General features: G+C 45.5%; 1 protein-coding gene across 4 annotated transcripts in view; it reads left to right on the top strand.

The window, feature by feature from the left end:
• The window catches only part of KMO (kynurenine 3-monooxygenase), a 339,922-nt gene that overhangs the window by 180,732 nt on the left and 140,728 nt on the right, over positions 1–18,462 (top strand). For all 4 annotated transcript variants that reach the window (XM_075864352.1, XM_075864350.1, XM_075864353.1 and 1 more), the window contains 2 exons: positions 4,617–4,782; positions 11,523–11,594. In XM_075864352.1, the coding sequence (XP_075720467.1) occupies positions 4,617–4,782; positions 11,523–11,594 (238 nt within the window). The remainder of the gene's footprint in view (positions 1–4,616; positions 4,783–11,522; positions 11,595–18,462) is intronic.

Below are 18,462 nucleotides of genomic sequence, written 5' to 3'. Positions count from 1 at the left end.
CCTTCCCCTTGTAAATACTGCCACACAGCCCCCTCCCTTTGTTTATACTGCTACACAGCAATCCCCCTCTCCTTGTATATACTGCTACACAGCAATCCCCCTCCCCTTGTATATACTGCTACACAGCAATCCCCCCTCCCCTTGTATATACTGCCACACAGCAATCCCCCCTCCCCTTGTAGATGGTGTTACACAGCCATCCTCCTGTATATAGTGCTACACAGCCCCCTCTCCCCTTGTATATACTGCTACACCCACCCCCTTCCCCTTGTATATAGTGCTACACAGCAATTCCCCCCTATATATTACCACACAGCAATTCTCCCCCCTGTATATACTGCCACACAGAAACCCCCCTCCACTTGTATATATTTCCACACAGCCACCCTCTCCCCTTGTATATACTGCCACACAGCAATCCCCCCCCTGTATATTACCACACAGCCCCTTCAAAAAACAAGATTGTACTTACCTTGCCCCCCTCCCATGACGGACAGAACACTACCTTTCCTCTCGGGTGGGACGCATGCACAGACCAGCGTGATGTGACGTCATCACGCCAGCCTGCGCAGGGAGTCTTCCCAGCGCCTTATAGGCTGCAGGCCTAACGTGGCTTGCAGCCTATAGTATTCATTTGTATCTGCGTCCTGAGGATGCACATACAAGTGAATGTGGCTGTCGCTAGCACCGGAGCCCCCTCCGGTGCTAGTGACGCCACTGCATCCGCCCACGCCCGTGACATTGCACGTGCTTTAAACTTTAGTAAACGGGAAGACGGTGGAAGGTGCGTGCCCATGCCACCACACACCTTATAGGGTACACTGCCCACAACTCTACTGCAACCACTATGGGAAACCGTTCTAAAAATGACATTTTTCGGCAGCCCCCGGACGATCCAATCTGATGGGCATTGAGCTGCCGACAATTTGTTGCCAAAAATTGCTCCTTATTCATGGGCACCAGCAGCATCTGCGTGCAGTTGCAAATCCTCATTCCCCAATTCTGGTTCCTGAAAGCAAGATAAATAAAAGATGATTTGAGAATGTGGCAGTCTTTCTTATAACGATTTTGACAAAATGATGAGGCTGTCTAACACCTGCTGTTGCCATCGTCTGCCTGCGAGAAAACACTCTACCCATGGGAAATATACAACATGCAAAAATGAACTGGCCCAATAATGATTGCAGGTCGAGTAGAGTAATTTTTGAAGAAAAAATATAGTTTTGCACAACTGCACGTAATTTGTTTAAAAAGGCTCTGTCACCACATTATAAGTGCCCTATCTCCTACATAATCTGATCGGCACTGTAATGTAACAGTGGTCTTTTTTTTTTTTTTTTTTTTAAACGATCATTTTCGAGCAAGTTATGAGCAATTTTTGATTTATGCTAATTACTTTCTTAACGCCCAACTGGGCGTTTTTTAACTTTTGACCAAGTGGGCATTGTAAAGAGGAGTGTATGACGCTGACCAATCAGCGTCATACACTGCTCTCCATTCATGTCCATTTGTACTCAGCACAGCCTCATTTTTCGAGATCATGCTGTGCTGTCACATAAACCCACATTAACTTTACTGAAGTGTCTTGAGAGTGAATAGACATTGCTCTCCATTCGTGTCCATTTGTGCTCAGCAAGCGTGACCTGGAGGCAGTGTATGACGCTGATTGGTCAGTGTCATACACTCCTCTTTACAACGCCCACTTGGTCAAAAGTTAAAAAACGCCCAGTTGGGCATTAAGGAAGTAATTGGCATAAATCTAAAATTGCTCGTAACTTGCTCAAAAATTACCATTTTTAAAAATAAAAACCACTGTTATCTACACTGCAGCGCCGATCAGATTACGTAGGAGATAGGGAACTTCTAATGTGGTGATAGAGACTCTTTAATTTGTCCGCTGGTAGGCTGAGTACTATATTACTCGTATCTATTTTGATTCTCAAAAAAAGACAAACAAAAAACAGGGCCTTCCGTTTTGTCTTCAGAAGGAGGATGGAGGCTCCTTCTAAAGAAGGACATAAAACAATCTAAGGTGTATTGGCATTGTAAAGACGCCTTCTAAACAATGAACAGAAAATTGTGTAAATAGTGTATGACTAATGCGTTTCCTATCTGTCCGAACAACCCATTCTAAAAAACAACTAAACTTCTCAAAATAGCAACAAGAGATGGAGAAACCCATTGGCAAACACATATAAATGTAAAATAGACCATTCAATTAACAACCCAAGAGGTGAAAACAGTCAGGATGGACCGTAAGGAGGCGGAAAGCTGATTCAATATCAGATTTTGCTAAGAGTGAAAAGTGACCAGCTTTTGTAACTAGTTGGACAGCTCTATCAAAGGAAATATACGACACCGCCGTGTCTTTCGAAATTCCATCGTTGACTGACTCATCTGGAGGAAATGACAAGTGGTGAGTAAGTCTATATTTACCCGGATTTTTTTTGGGTACAATGTCAAGGGGAGATAGTCTAAGGTTTTGCAAGGGAGGTTCAGTGGAAGGGCAAGCCATGAGACCCAAACGAACCATGAGGTATGAAAAAAATCGTCCGTAAAACCTTTAAGTAGCGCTTCTGCCTCCAGTCTCCTGGGGTATCTGTCGAGCCAGGGGCGCATCTTTTGAGCACTCACTGGCGTCCTCTGGTTTTTCTGCAGCAGCAGGTCTGACGCGATTTTTACCTCTATTAAAACAGCAGAGTGCCAAGTAGGATCCCTCACAAATGAAACACTCGTGTTTTAAATTTGCATGATGTGAAAAAATGGCAGTTTCCTTCATTAAAGAGCCAACAAGCCCCAGGTATACGACTTGATGCTGCGGACTGAGCTCCCGTGGATGTGGAGAGAAGAAAGGAATTCGAAGTTCTTTGTGACATCATAAGCTGGATCCAGACGTCAGTGGCTTCAGATGACCAGCCGACGTCGGGCCTCAGGGCCAAACGACGCCTGATTTCCTGATTGTACCTCCACCAAGCCGTTCTGCCATGCAGTTTATACGCTGAATAGATCATATCCAAATGTGTGAATAACTCAAAAGCCTTCTCTGGCTTTTTCTGTGTAAGTGTACTGGCAAAAATGGCAAAGGCTTAAAGCCAATCCTCAAAGGTTTTTGCCACTTTTGGCTTTTTATCTTTTTTCTCGAAACCTCTCTCTTTATCAATGGTGAGTTTCTCTGGGGACACCAAGAAGACGAAGAGGGATCCCGATAAAATGGTTTCTACAGGAGCATCTCCTATCTTGCCTGCTACGGGAGCGATGTCTGTCCCGCTCATTTCGTTCCTTCATATGAGAACTCGTACGTGACCTATAATCATCCCTGCGGCGATGCCTCACAGATCTATCAGACCCAGATTCAGACTGCACTTCCCTACTATTATAGCAGGATTCGCCCATACAGGATCTACTGCGATCTCTATTGCGTAATCTATGACTGGGTGCTAAGACATTGTTCTGAGGCATACCAGGGACACAATCAAAAAAATCCTCTGTACTATCCACCTCAGACTCATCAACATTGGCCACAAAGAGGGAGGGTCAACACCATCTGCAGCAGAAGGCAAAGTAGTACTGGTTGTGGGGGGAGAGGTAACGCTCCTGCTGAACCACCTGGCGAGCCTGCCAGGGGGTTTAGGAGCGGGCTGACTAGTACCAGCCTCCTGTGTAACGTGGCCCTACTGTGTGTAAGCGGCCACCACTAAACTATTATGGGGGAAGGAGAACTCACCGCAAGTTGCAGAGGCCGAGAGCGGGCTGTATGGGCGGGGTCTCGCGTGGCACCGCCGGACAACGGCTCCCGACCGCAGGACATATCGACCGTCTCGCGCTGGCAGGGCAGGGACCCGTCTATGCATCAGCGTGGGAGACTGGCTCAGACGAGCAGGCGGACGACACTGCTTCGATGGTCATCCTCTAACAGGAGCAGGCTCAGGCAGGGAGCCTGCGGGCTGATCAGACCCACCTAGTTGGAACGGAGTAAGCTAGAGAGATCCCTATGGCGCCAGTTGGTTCCGCAACAGAACTATTAGAGCCTCGTCCGCCATTATGCAAAATCACTCCTCTGTCACTACTTAACTAGTATAGAGGATTCTCTTCTCTAGCAGGTGCATTGGAAAGAGGCATGCTGAAGAGTGTCGACTTCGTTTTATTAAACTATAAGAACACCCTCTCATGTGACTTGGAGCCCACCAATAGTAATAAAGTCCCTCAGAGGATTGCATCTTGAGGAAAACCTTAATATAGTCCTGCAGTCAGTGACTCCCAGGCTCATTGAGTTTGGTAGCCATTAGATTACTGAATTCTTTATTGGAGTCGTGGTTTATAAAATGCTTTTTACAAGCATATACACCAACCATCCATGGGGCCTAGTCTTGCAGGTCATCCCTATTCAAGAGAATGTGGCTGAACTACAATACCAGGCACAGCCCATGGACAGATGTGGACCGCTTTTGGAAAAAAAGCAGATCGTGTTTCTAATACTGGACAACCCATTTATAGTAGACCTGTCACCTGAATGTTCTCCCTTTCCTGTTAACAGTATATTATAGAGTAGGAGGAGCTGAGCAGATTGATATACAGTTTTGTGACAATATATTTAATTTCATATTTAATGTTCTTAGGGAGCACAGCACTGTAAAGCAGACACATGCAGATTTGATTGTGGGATGTGATGGCGCCTTCTCATCTGTAAGAAAACAATTTATGAAAAAGATACGTTTCAATTACAGTCATGTATATATTCCTCATGGTTACAAGGAATTGACAATTCCTCCTAAAAATGGAGAGGTAAGATTCAAAATGGTAAAGTAAAATGGGTTATGAACTAAAAAGTACTTAAAGAGGCTCTGTCACCAGTTTATCAATTCCCTATTTCCTAACTAATCTAATAGTTGCTTTGCTGCTGATAACTACAGTGTGATATGTTTTAAAAATCGTTTATTATTTGCAAAGTTCTGAGCATTTTTCTAAATATGCTAATGTGTGACTAATTGTCAAATAGGAGGTGACTCTTATCACTCTATCTATCTGGGCAGTGTAATGTTTTCTGTATGACGCTGTTCAATCATCATACAGCTTCTCCCCCTTCCCTGCCCAGGAACACAGCATGATCATATAATTCAAAGTGCCACGATCTGTGGGTATGTGGACCTACTAGGCTGCACCGCCGTAGCGGCATAGCAGCCGGCTAAGCGACAGTGTATCAAGTCTATACAAAATCCAAGCACAAGGGTAAATGTAATAGTCCATACAGTAGCAGCTGCTTGGGCACAGATGGTACTTTGACAGCAGGTGATGCAAAACGTGGCAGGAGGTACCAGGAGCGGCAGATGACTCCAGACGTTGTGTAAGACAGCAGGCGTAGCCGGTGGCACAACAGACTCCAACACTAGAGAGGACACAGGAACAAATACAGCTCGTGATACAGAATACAGGTAGCAGGGCACGTGAATACAGGGAATAGGATACGACTAAGGAACCATTTGCGAGACTAACAGAGGAATACAAACAACGTTCAGGCAAGGAGTGAAGGGGCAGGGTCCTTTTTATAGTCCAGGATGATCTGGGAGTAATTAGTGAATTCTAACACGTGTGCGCGCTGGTCCTTTAAGGCCAGGAATGATCTCGCGAGCGCACCCTAGTGGTCACTGCAGGAAAGGATGGCCACATGTGCTCGCATCTCCAGGGAGGAAGATGTCGGCAGGATGAAAGGGGTCTTTGGTCTGCGACCGTGGCCATTACAGTACCCCCCTTACACCCCTCTTCTTGGGTCCAGTGCAAGAGAGGAATTTCTTAATGAGGGTAAGGGCATTAAGGTTTTCTTCTGGCTCCCAGGACCTCTCCTCAGGGCCAAACCCTCTCCAATCCACTAAATAGAAAGTCCTTCCTCCTACCTTCTTGCAGTCCAGGAGTTCCTTTACTTCTAACAGATCGGAAGAACCGCTGGGAGCAACCGCAGGACTAGGAGTCTTACTGTAGCGGTTCAGCACCACAGGTTTCAGGAGGGACACATGAAAGGAGTTGGGGATTTTGAGGGTAGGAGGCAGCCAAAGCTTATAGGAGACCGGGTTAATTTGTTGCAGGGTCTCAAAAGGTCCGAGGAACCTGGGAGCAAATTTGTACTAAGACTTTGGTACACGGAAGATACTGAGGCGGCTATCCTTCTAGTATCCGCTTTTCGCTTCATGCAAAACTTACACTGCCAGCAGAATAGAGGACTGGGTCTGTTGCAAGATTTATAGAAAGTCTAAAAAAATGCAGGGTCAGCTGCGGGTACATGAGATGTAGCCAAAACAGGAAGAGGGAGACTTGGATGTTGACCGTACACAATGTAGAATGGTGTGGAAGTGGTGGACTCACTTGTGTGATTGTTGTTTGAGAACTTGGCCCATGGAGGAAGCTGTACCCAGTTATCATGCTGCATGGAAATGAAGTGGTGAAGATGATTCTCCATGATCTGGTTAATCCTCTCGACTTGACCATTGAACTGGGGGTGGTATGCTGAGGAAAAGTCCAATTTCATCTCCAGGAGTTTAGAGAGTGCTCTCCAGAATTTTGAGGTAAACTGAACCCCCCGATCAGACACGATGTGAAAGGACAAGCCATGCAAGCGGAAGATGTGCAGAATGAAGAGATTTGCTAGTCAAGGAGCAGAAGGTAGGCCGGTCAATGGGATAAAATGTGCCATCTTCGAGAACCGTTCCACCACCACTGAGACAGTATTGCATCCTGCTGAGGGGGAAAGATCTGTGACAAAATCCTTCGCAATGTGCTGCCAGGGAGCATTGGGTACAGGCGGAGGTTGGGGCAGGCTTGGATTGAGCAACCTTGTTAGAAGCACACAGTGCAGGCTGAGACAAAGTCCACAATATCTTTTGGCAACGTGGGCCACCAGAAATTGAGTTATCAGGTCTCGGGTCTTATGAACACCAGCATGCCCAGCCAGTTTGGAGCTGTGTCCCCAGCGAAGAATTCTTCTCCTGTCTGCCAACCGAACTAAAGTCCTCCCCAGAGGGATATCTCTAACCTGCAAAGGATTGGTAGTGATAATGCAGGATGGGTCTATGATATATTGAGGGGTCTTCACAGTGTCCTCTGTTTCAAACGACCTGGACAGTGCATCGGCCCTCACATTTTTGTCAACGGGACGGTAGTGAAGCACAAATTGGAAACAGGGGAAGAACAGCGACCACCTGGCTTGAAGGGTAGTCCGCCGTTGAGCCGACTAGAGATAGGGAAGGTTCTTGTGGTCGGTGTATATCAGGATGGGATAAGCTTTGCCCTCTAGGAGATGTCTCCACTCCTCCAGAGCCAATTTGATGCCAGTAACTCCCAATCCCGAATAGAGTAATTGTGCTCTGCAGGGGAAAATAGTATTGAGTATTAGCCACATGCTACTGCCTTTCCTTTTGAAGCTTCTCTGGAACAGAAGTGCACCTGCACCAATAGACGAAGCATCCACCACCAATGAGAACTGCTGAGACAAGTCAGGATGATGGAGGATGGAGGCGGCTTCGTTAAAAAGAAAGACGGATCCCTTCGACCCAGCATTGACTACCGTGGTGTCAACCAGATCATGGTCAAGAACAAATACCCGTTGCCACTTATCTCTGAACTGTTTGACCGTATACGAGGAGCCAAAATTTTTTCTAAACTAGACTTGCGTGAGGCTTATAATTTGATCCGAACTTGTCAAGGGGATGAGTGGAAGACGGCGTTCAACACTCGAGATGGGCGCTACGAATACCTGGTGATGTCATCCGGACTGTGTAATGCTCCCGCGGTCTTCCAGGTATTCGTCAATGATATCTTTCGAGATCTCCTCTATGTCTGTGTTGTAGTTTATCTCGATATTTTTATTTTCTCCCCAGATCTGACGACTCATCAGAGGCATGTCCGTCAAGTTCTACTGCGATTTTTAAGGGAGAATAGTTTATATGCCGGATAAGTGTCTCTTTGAAAATAATTCTCTGCCCTTCCTGGGCTATATTATCTCGGATCAAGGTCTCAAGATGGATCCTGAGAAAGTAAGAGCTGGCCTGGAATGGCCACGTCCTCAAGGCCTGAGGTCCATACAGCGTATCCTGGGATTCGCCAATTTCTACCGGCAGTTGATCCCAAACTTCTCTGAAAGCTCCCATCTCTACCCTTACCAAGAAGGGTGTGAAAGCCAAGGTGTGGACTCCAGAGGCAGAATCCACGTTTATTAGCCTCTAGAAAGCCTTCACTTCAGCCTCAATACTCCATCATCCTGATGTATCTCTGCAATTTTCATTGGAGGTGGGTGCGTCTTCTGTTGGTGCAGGTGCACTTCTGTTCCAGAGGAGCTCCAAAGGAAAGGCAGTTGTATGCGGCTATTACTCGAGACTTTTTTATTCTGCAGAGCGCAATGACTTTATTGGGGATCAGGAGCTACTGGCCATCAAATTCGCTCTGGAGGAATGGAGACATCTTCTAGAGGGTGCAGCTCACCCCATCCTGATCTACACCGACCTCAAGAACCTCACTTATCTTCAGTCCGCTCAACGACTAAATCCGAGTCAAGCCAGGTGGTCGCTGTTCTTCACCCGTTTCCAATTTGTGCTCCACTACCGTCTCGCTGACAAGAATGTGAGGGCCGATGCCCTGTCCAGGTCATTTGAGACAAATGACAGTGAAGACCCTTCATAGACCCGTCCTGCATTGTCACTGCCAATCCTTTGCAGGTTAGAGACATCCCTCCGGGGAGGACTTTTGTTCGGTTGGCAGACAGGAGAAGAATTCTCCGCTGGGGACACAGCTCTAAACTGGCTGGGCAGGCTGGTGTTTGTAAGACCCGAGACCTGATTGCTCGTCACTTCTGGTGGCCCACGCTACCCAAAGATGTTGTGGACTTTGTCTCTTCCTGCACTGTGTGTGCTTCTAACAAGGTTACTCACTCAAAGCCTGCCGGCCTGCTTCAACCTCTGCCTGTACTCAATGCCCCCTGGCAGCACATTGCGATGGACTTTGTCACAGGCTTTCCTCCCTCAGCAGGATACAACACTGTCTGGGTGGTGGTGGACGGGTTCTCGAAGATGGCACATTTTATCCCGCTGACCTGCCTACTTTCTGCTCCCCGACTGGCGAGTCTCTTCATTCAGCACATCTTCCGCTTGCATGGCTTGCCCCTTCACATTGTGTCCGATTGGGGGGGTTCAATTTACCTCAAAATTCTGGAGAGCCATCTGTAGACTCCTGGATGTGAGAGTGGACTTTTCCTCAGCCTATCACCCCCAGTCCAATGGGCAAGTCGAGAGGATCAACCAGATCATGGAAAATTATCTCCGCCACTTCATCTCCTTGCAGCATGATAACTGGGTACAGCTACTTCCATGAGCCGAGTTCTCGTATAACAACCACACAAGTGTGTCCACCACTTCCACACTGTTTTACATTGTGTACAGTCAACATCCTAGAGTCAACTACATGTCAGGTACCCCCTTGCTGACTCTGCATTTGGGGACTTTCTGCAAATCTGGCAGCAGATCCGGTCCTCTATTTTGCTGGCAGTAGATAGCATGGAGCGAAAAGCGGATACAAAGAGAAGAGCCGCCTCAGTATCTCCCAGGTACCAAAGTCTGGCTGTCCTCACAGATCAACCGTTTAACGGTGCCTTCATACAAGTTTGCTCCCAGGTTCCTCGGTCCTTTTGAGATTTTGCAACAGATAAACCCTGTCTCCTATAAGCAACGGCTGCCTCCTACCCTCAGAATCCCCATAACTCCTTTCATGTGTCCCAAATGAAACCAGTGATCCTGAACCGCTACAGTAAGACTTCCTGTTCCACAGTTGCTCCCAGTGGTACTTCTGATGTGTTTTGAGGTGAGGGAGATCCTGGACTGCAAAAGGGTAGGAGGAAGGACTTTCTATTTGGTGGACTAGAGGGTTTGGTCCTGAGGAGGGGTCCTGGGTGTCGGAAGAGAACCTCAGTGCTCCTTCTCTCATTAAGAAATTCCTGTCTCGCTCTGGCCCCAAGAAGAGGGGGCGTAAGAGGGGGGATACTGTAGTGTCCATGGCCGCGGGCTGTCCGGTTTACTCACCTCCCGATGCCCGCAGCCAAGGATCAGTGAGCACTAGCTCGCATGTCCTTCCTAGGAGACACTAGCGCTCACTTCCGCTTCGGTCTGCTGTGTCTCATAGGGTTCCCTTAAAGGGCCAGCGCATGCACATGTGGAAATCCTCATCAACTGCCCATGATTTCCTGGACTATAAGATGGGCCCTAATCCTTGCCTGAGCAATGTTCGTGTATCCCAAGTCTGTCTTGCAAATGGTCCCTAGTGGTTTCTCGTTCCAGTTGTTACCCGTGCCCTGTTAACTGTTCCTGTATCCCGTGCTGTGTTATTGTTCCTGTGCATACTAGTGTTGGAGTCGTGTCTACTGCTCCTGCTGTCGTTTGCCACATCCTGTGTCATCTGCCACGTCCTGTGTGATCTGCCACATCTGGCGCAACGTGCTGCACCTGCTTTCATCTGCCACATCTGGCGTAACCTGCTGCACCCACCTCCATCCGTGCCAAGGCCTCGACCACTGTCTGGACTATTCAAGTACCGTTGTGCAGGACTTTGTATTGCTGGGGTGCTCTGTGGTTTGGCCAGCTGCCTCCCTGCTACGGCGGTGTAGCCTAGTGGGTCCACATACCCACAGACCGTGAAAAAGTGAATCTGACATTAGTTCAGAAATCCCCTGCAGGTCCTCACATCTCCGTCTTAATGGGGAGGTAGTGGCAGAGAGAATCAGGGATCGGTACTACTAGGAGGTTTAGTAGGAGGAAGAGGAGCAGGTGTCGTGAGGGCTGCATCTTGCGTATCCACCTGATGTGCAACAATGTTCACCACCTGGAGGAGTTGGTCCTGTCGTGACCGGAGGTCTAGCATATCCGCCCGCATGACTTGTCATGTCGTCATGGTCTTGGGCTGACCAGTGGGGTCCACAGCTTGAGCGTACTGAAACTTTGATAATGGTTTCCGTTTGTCACCATTGTGAACGGGTTCCGTTGTTTTGACGGAATCAATAGTGCAGTCGACTGTGCTATTGATTCTGTCAAAACAACGGAACCCGTTCACAACTATGTAAAACTGAAAGCATTAGCATAGTTTCCGTCACCATTGAGATCAATGGTGATGCAAATGGAAGCTAGGGTTTCCGTTTGCCTATCCGTTGATGGGTTAACCCGACGGAAACCTCTGACTGAACCCCTCAATGGAAGGGCAACTCTGATGTGAACAGGGCTTAAATGGTTCAGTGGTTGAGCAGGAGCGGTGCCATTAAAAGTCTATGGTAATGAGGGAGACAGCGAGTACAGTGCTTAATGTTTCTGTCAGCCCTATAGACATGGGATATGATGTATGTGTGTGTGCGTGTGTATATGTATGTATATATATATGGTGTGTGTGTATGTATGTATGTGTGTGTATGTATGTATATATATATATATATATAAATATATATAAATCTTGATGGACTTACGGTTTTTATATATTGCTTTCTCTTTATCTCTACTTTCTAGTTCGCCATGGAACCCAACTATTTGCACATATGGCCAAGAAATACATTTATGATGATTGCATTACCTAATTTGGTGAGATATCAATATTCCTATTTAACCCCTTGAACTGAACTTGAACTGATTTAAAAAAAAAAAATGCAAAATTTACTTTAATCTAAAAATAGAACTTTGGACCACTGAGCAACAGACCAGTCCTTTTTCTCCATAGCCCAGGTAAGACACTTCTGACATTGTCTCAAGGAATGCGACAGTTGTAGCCCATTCTGTATACGTCTGTTTGTGGTAGCTCTTGAAGCACTGACTCCAGCCGCCTTGTGAATTTCCCCCGGATTCTTGAATGGCCTTTTCCTGACCATCCTTTCAAGCTGTGGTTATCCCTGTTGCTTGTGCACCTTTTTCTACCACACTTTTTACTTCCTCTCAACTTTCCATTATTATGCTTGGATACAGCACTCTGTGAACAGCCAGCTACATTAGCAATGTTCTTTTGTGGCTTACCCTCCTTGTGGAGTGTGTCAATGACTGTCTTCTGGACAGCTATCAAGTCAGCAGTCTACCCCATGATTGTGTAGCCTACTGAACCAGACTGTTGGACCGTTTAAAGGCTTAGGAATCTTTTTGTAGGTATTTTGTGTTGATTAGCTGATTAGAGTGTGACACCATGAGTCTACAATCTTGAACTTTTACCCAATATTCTAATTTTCTGAGAGACTAAATTTTGGGTTTTCATTAACTGTTAGAAATAATCATCAACATTAAAAGAAAAAAATGCTGGCAATAGATCGCTCTGTGTGAGTTTTCACTTTTTGAATTTAATTACTGAAATAAATTAACTTTTTGATGATATTTTAATTCATTGAGAAGGACTATGTGTGGTCAATACAAAGAACTAGCACATAATCTGCTTTTTCCAAGGACTCTACAAAAGACCAGAGGCTATTCATTGCGAGTGGAAGAAAGACGTTTCAGACATCAGTATAGGAAAGGATTTTTTACAGGTAGTGTAGTAAAACAAGGCCCCTTTGTCATGATTACAGGCCTAGGTGTAAAAATATAATTGGGAAGATCTGTCCATTCATATATTCATATATGCATGGCCCCTTTCCATTGGCTGCCAGCGGCCACATTAACAGGCGAAACGGGTGTCGAGTGACCCCCGTTCTCGATATAGGGGCAGGCTCTATAGCTTGGTCCCACATCTATCAGACATTTATGTCATATCCTGTGGCTATAGCAGAAATGTGTAAGTTGTGAAAAGCCTTATAATTACCTTGACCGCCCTCCTTTGCACCTGCTCTAGTTCAGCTTTGTCCTCATACATTTGCACTCAATATTCCATGTGTGGTCTGACTAGCGATTTTGTATAGATGTACAACTATATTTTTGTCAAGTGCCTCTATGCCTTTTTTGATACAGCCTATGATTTTATTTGCATTGGCAGCAGCTGCCTTGCACTGGTTGCTAAAGTTACGTTACACAGCATCCCAAATTCTTTATCAGAGGCAGTTTTACCCAGTGTTTTACTATTTAATGCATAATTATAGACTTTTTTTTTTCTTATGCTTAAGTGTATAACCTTGCATTTATCCACATTAAACTTAATTTCTCTGCCCACGCATCCAGCATCCCCAAGTCCCTATGTAATATTATATTATCCTCCGCTGTGTTAATTTACAGTGCTTGGTATCATCTGCAAATACTGAAACTATATTTTGTAAGCCCACTACAAGGTCATTAATAAACATATTTTAACCCCTTCCCTCTTTAGGCACTTTTGACCTTCCTGGCTGAGCCTCATTTTTCAAATCTGACATGTTTTACTTTATGTGGTAATAATGTCGGAATACTTTCAGAATCGCTTGGATAGGTAAACTGTTTTCTTGTGACACATTGGACTTTAAGATAGTGGTAAAATTTGGTCGATAAATTCAGTATTTAATTGTGAAAAACACCAAAATGTAGTGAAAAATTGCAAAAATTAGCAATTTTATCAATTTAAATGTATCTGCTTGTAAGACAGGCAGTTATACCACACAAAATTGTTGCTAATTAACATCCCTATATGTCTACTTTAGCTTGGCATCATTTTTTGAACATCCTTTTATTTTTCTAGGACGTTACAAGGCTTAGAACTTTAGCAGCAATTTCTCACATTTTCAAGAAAATTTCAAAAGGCTCTTTTTACAGGGACCAGTTCAGATGTGAAGTGGCTTTGAGGGCCTTATATATTAGAAACCCCCAATAAGTCAACCCATTTTAAAAACTGCACCCCTCAAAGAATTCAAAACCGCATTTATAAAGTAAAGTAGAGGTGAAATGTACAAATTTCGTTGTTTTTTTTGCAGAAATTCATTTTTGATCAATTTTTTTGTAACACAGAAGGTTTCACCAGAAAAATGCAACTCCATATTTATTGGCCAGATTCTGCCGTTTTTAAAAATAGCCCACATGTGGCCCTAGCGTGCTTATGGGCTGAAGCACCGGCCTCAGAAGCAAAGGAGAACCTAGAGGATTTTGGGACCTTGTTTTTATTAGAATATATTTTAGCCACCATGTCAGGTTTGAAAGGCTCTTTCGGTGCCAAAACAGTAGAAACACCCCAAAAGTGAACCCATTTTGGAAACTACACCCCTTGAGGAAATTATCTAAGGGTATAGTGAGCATTTTGACCTCACAGGTTTTTTGCAGAATTTATTGGAAATAGGACATGAAAATGAAAATCTACATTTTACCCAATAAAACGTAGGTTTAGCTAATTTTTTTTCATTCCCACAAGGACTAAAGGAGAAAAAGCACCACAACATTTGTAGAGCAGTTTGTCCCGAGTAAAACAGTACCCCACATGTGGTCATAGACTTCTGTTTGGACACACGGCAGGGCTCAGAATGGAAACCGCACCATTTGGAGTTCAAATTTAACTGGAATGGTTTGCGGAGGCCGTGTCACATTTGCAAAGCCCCTGAGTGGCCAAAACAGTAGAAACCCCCCAAGAGTGACTCCATGTGGGAAACTACATCCCTCAAGGAATTTATCTAGGGGTACAGTGAGCATTTAAAAAAAATGTTTCAATTAAAAATCCATGGATGTGTGATAAACTTTGAAGCACTCCTTTATGCACAGGCCACGTTTGTCGGGGCAGGTTTCACAATGATAAGTTGTGTCTCGTTTTCTCCCCCTTTTGTAAGACACTTTACACCTTTTTTGGCTCCTTCCCTTTTTGCCAGTGGAGGGGATTTCGCCAGGGAAGTATTGCCCTGGTACAATACGTGGACCATCGCATCTAGAAGTACTGGGACCCTCCCATTCCTGGTTCCCAAATACAAGGGCCTTGATAACCGCATCTTGAAACTCAAGGAAAGTCCTTGTCCAGCCTGCACATTGGTAGAGCACGTAAGCGTTATACAATGACATCTGTACCATGTGCACGGCCAGCTTTTTGTACCACATCTTTGTTTTACGCATAGCACTGTACGGCTTCAGTACTTTATCAGAGTGATCAACCCCTCCCATGTACTTGTTGTAGCCGAGGATGCAATCTGGCTTGGGGGTCATTGTAGTGCTACCTCGGAGAGGGACAGGGGTGCTGCCGCTACCGTGTATTGTGGTCAACATAAGGACGTCCCTCTTGTCCTTATACTTGACCAGCAACATATTATCGCTGTGTAGTGCCCTGCTTTCTCCCTTTCTTAGGGGTTGCCCAGTCAGATTTTTAGAGAGACCTCTCTGGTTTTTGCGCACGGTGCCGCATGCTATAGTACTTCTGGTGGAGAGGCATTTAAATAGTGGGATGCTGGTATAGAAGTTATCCACATAAAGGTGGTAACCCTGGTCCAGCAGTGGGTGCACCAAATCCCACACTATTTTTCCACTAACTCCCAGGACAGGGGGGCATTCTGGAGGTTCTATCCTGGATGTAGCCACTCTTGTTTTTGTGGTGGATGCCGAGTGTTTTGCTAGAGGCCACTCCTCCCTTTTGCTCACTTTGGGAGTCCCTGATGTGGCAAAGCGTAAAATTTGGAGATTGAGTTCCCTATGGCCTTCTTATAAAGCGATTACAGCCTCCCTAGATGTGGAGCTACCAAGCTTTTGGAATGTTAATTCTGACTCCGCGGATTGTGGCCTAGTGTGGGATGCTTTTAAGGCTTATAAGAGAGGAGTTGTTATAAGCGCCATATCCACGCGGACTGGCAGTCCATCGTACGGATCTTGAGACTGCTCTAGTGGGGGCAGAAGAGGAGTATCTTAGAACTAGGGACCCCTCAGCCTTTTCTACCTTCTCGGCAAGACAATGTGAGTATTACCTGTTCTGAACTGAATTCACCAGGAAGCAAACCTTTTACTCCCATCAACGCTGCTTTGATCAAGGGGATTAAAATGGTCTCTTACTAGCTTATCTAGCCAGAGATGATACAATGGCAAATCGCATCATGGAGGTTATTTCCCCCTCAGGTAAAGAATCCCCTAAACATTAACCAGATATTTGCCCAGTTCTATTAAGATTTATACTTCTCTAAAATGGCATGCTCTCTGTCTAGTCTGGAGGATTACTTGAATACTATGGACTTTTCTGTTCTGGATGAGGAAGATCTTTAATTTCTTGGAGGCCAATGTAACTATTGAAGAAATCACGGCAGCCATTAGTTCCTTTCCAAATAAAAAGACTCCAGGTCTAGATGAGCTAGATTGCTCCTCAACTCTTTTACCCTTTTTCAGTCCCTGTATGACAAAGCAGCCCTCTCTCCCTCTTTGAGAGAATCTATCATAGTGCTGATACCCAAACCCGTAAAGATCCAAGAGATTGTGGATCTTATAGACTCATCTCGCGCCTTAATTCTGATGTTAAAATTATAGCTAAAATTCTGGCAATGTGCTTGCAGAAAGTTACATCTCACGTTGTTCACCCAGACCAATCTGGATTTATGCCTGGTAAAGCCACTGACCTTAACCTACGGAGGTTATTCACTAACCTCTCAACTAACTCTGAACCCCTTGGCTACCGGATTGTTGCCTCCCTGGACTTGGGGAAAGCGTTTGACTCTTTAGAATGTTCTTATTTATCGTCTGTACTAGGTAGATTTGGATTCGGAAGTTTTATCCAATGGGTATGTCTCTTATATTCACAACCCATAGCGGGTGTCAGATCTAATGGTCCTATTTCACCTTCTTTTGCCCTAGTCCATGGGCTAGACAGGGGTGCCCTTTGTCCCCTTCCCTATTCGCATTGGCGATCAAACCTCTTGCTCTGGCCATAAACTCCCCGGATATAACTGGTTATGCCGTGGGGGGAAGGGAGGAAAGGGCTTCTCTCTATGCTGATGATACGCTTTGACCCGGGTCCATCTTTGCAAGCATTGCTAACATTATTTGACACATTCACATAGTTCTCTGATTTGCGGGTGAATTTGTCCAAGTCATTCATAATGGCGGTGGATGCCGGAGCCAGGGGGGGGGGGTCGCTCTTCCCTCCCCCTACAGTGAGCTGATAAAATCACGTACCTTGGTATAGTAACTAGCCCTTACACTCACACCTTCATACCCGATAACATTTCTAGACTACTACGCCTCAAGGTGGACTTTGACAGGTGGAGACACCTTCCCCTCTCAGTAACCGGTCGTATTAATCTGTTCAAAATGAAGTTCGTCCCTAGATTTCTATATCTTAGATCCTTCATCTTGGCGGGTTGTGTCCCTCAGATAGCCCTTCATACACTCCAACTGCCTACAGAACAGGGAGGTTTGGCACTGCCGAACCTATATTTGTATTTTCTGGCTAGTCTATTAGTCTATGTTTGGTGGTTGTTCACACACAGACACCTTAACCCAGCTACAGATTTGGAAGCGACCTTATTGGGATCTTACAAGGCCCTATTCAACTTTTTATATAGGCAGGCCCCTCCCCTGGCAACCTGCTTACACTCTCGATGCAGACAACCTTGACATTTTGGCAGAGGTCGCTCTTACTTTTCCGATCTACAGACCCCTAAATAAAGACCCATAAACTAATACAGACCCCAGACCAGAACCCTAAATACAGACCCCAGACCAGACCCCTAAATACAGACCCCAGACCTGACCCCTACACTAATAATGACCCCAGACCTGACTCCCTTAAGTAATACAGACCCCAGACCAGACCCCCTAATCTAATACAGACCCGCTGAATACAGACCCATAAATAAAGACCCCTAAACTAATATAGACCCTATAACAGGCCCCCTAAACAGACACCCTATAAACGAATACAGACCCCAGACACGAGACCCTAAATACAGACCCCTTAATCTAACACAGACCCCGAAATATACAGACCATAAACCCCTTAAACTAATAGACACCAAACCCACTAAATACAGACCCCACACCAGACCCCCTAAATACAGTCCCCCTAAATACAGACCCCTTAAATAAATCCATCCCCTTATACTTACATAGCCGCTCACTTCAGTCTTCTCTGTGGAATTATGCTGCTGCTAATCGATCTGCGGTCATGTGACCAGCAAGTCTCTAAGCAATAGTAAGAACTTCAGAGATAAGGTCATGTAACCTCATGTCTAAAGGTCCTTTTGCAGGACATACAGAATGCAGTTTTGGTGCGTTTTTTTCCGCGATTCGCAGCAAAAACACATCAAAACTACATTGCACTTTGGGCGGCCATGGGCCCCCCGGGTGGCCGCCCAATATGCCCTATGATGATCCGCCATTGATTACGTGTCTCCTCTAATGAGCTTGATAGAGTTTTGGATAGATGGTCTCAGACCCTTCCCTCTATATCTACTGATGATACGGAAATATTAGGTGCTTTGATTGGTCCCTTGATATCAGCTAGAGATCGCCTCATTCAAATAAAATTCTTTAATCAGATTTATTACTCTTCTTCTAAACTGTTTAGGATGGGGAAGCTCTCTTCTCCTATTTGTCCACGCTGCCATGGAAAGGATCG

Source organism: Rhinoderma darwinii, chromosome 4, assembly GCF_050947455.1.
Source record: "Rhinoderma darwinii isolate aRhiDar2 chromosome 4, aRhiDar2.hap1, whole genome shotgun sequence".
Lineage (NCBI taxonomy): Eukaryota > Metazoa > Chordata > Amphibia > Anura > Rhinodermatidae > Rhinoderma > Rhinoderma darwinii.
This window is presented reverse-complemented; position numbering and strand designations above follow the sequence as displayed.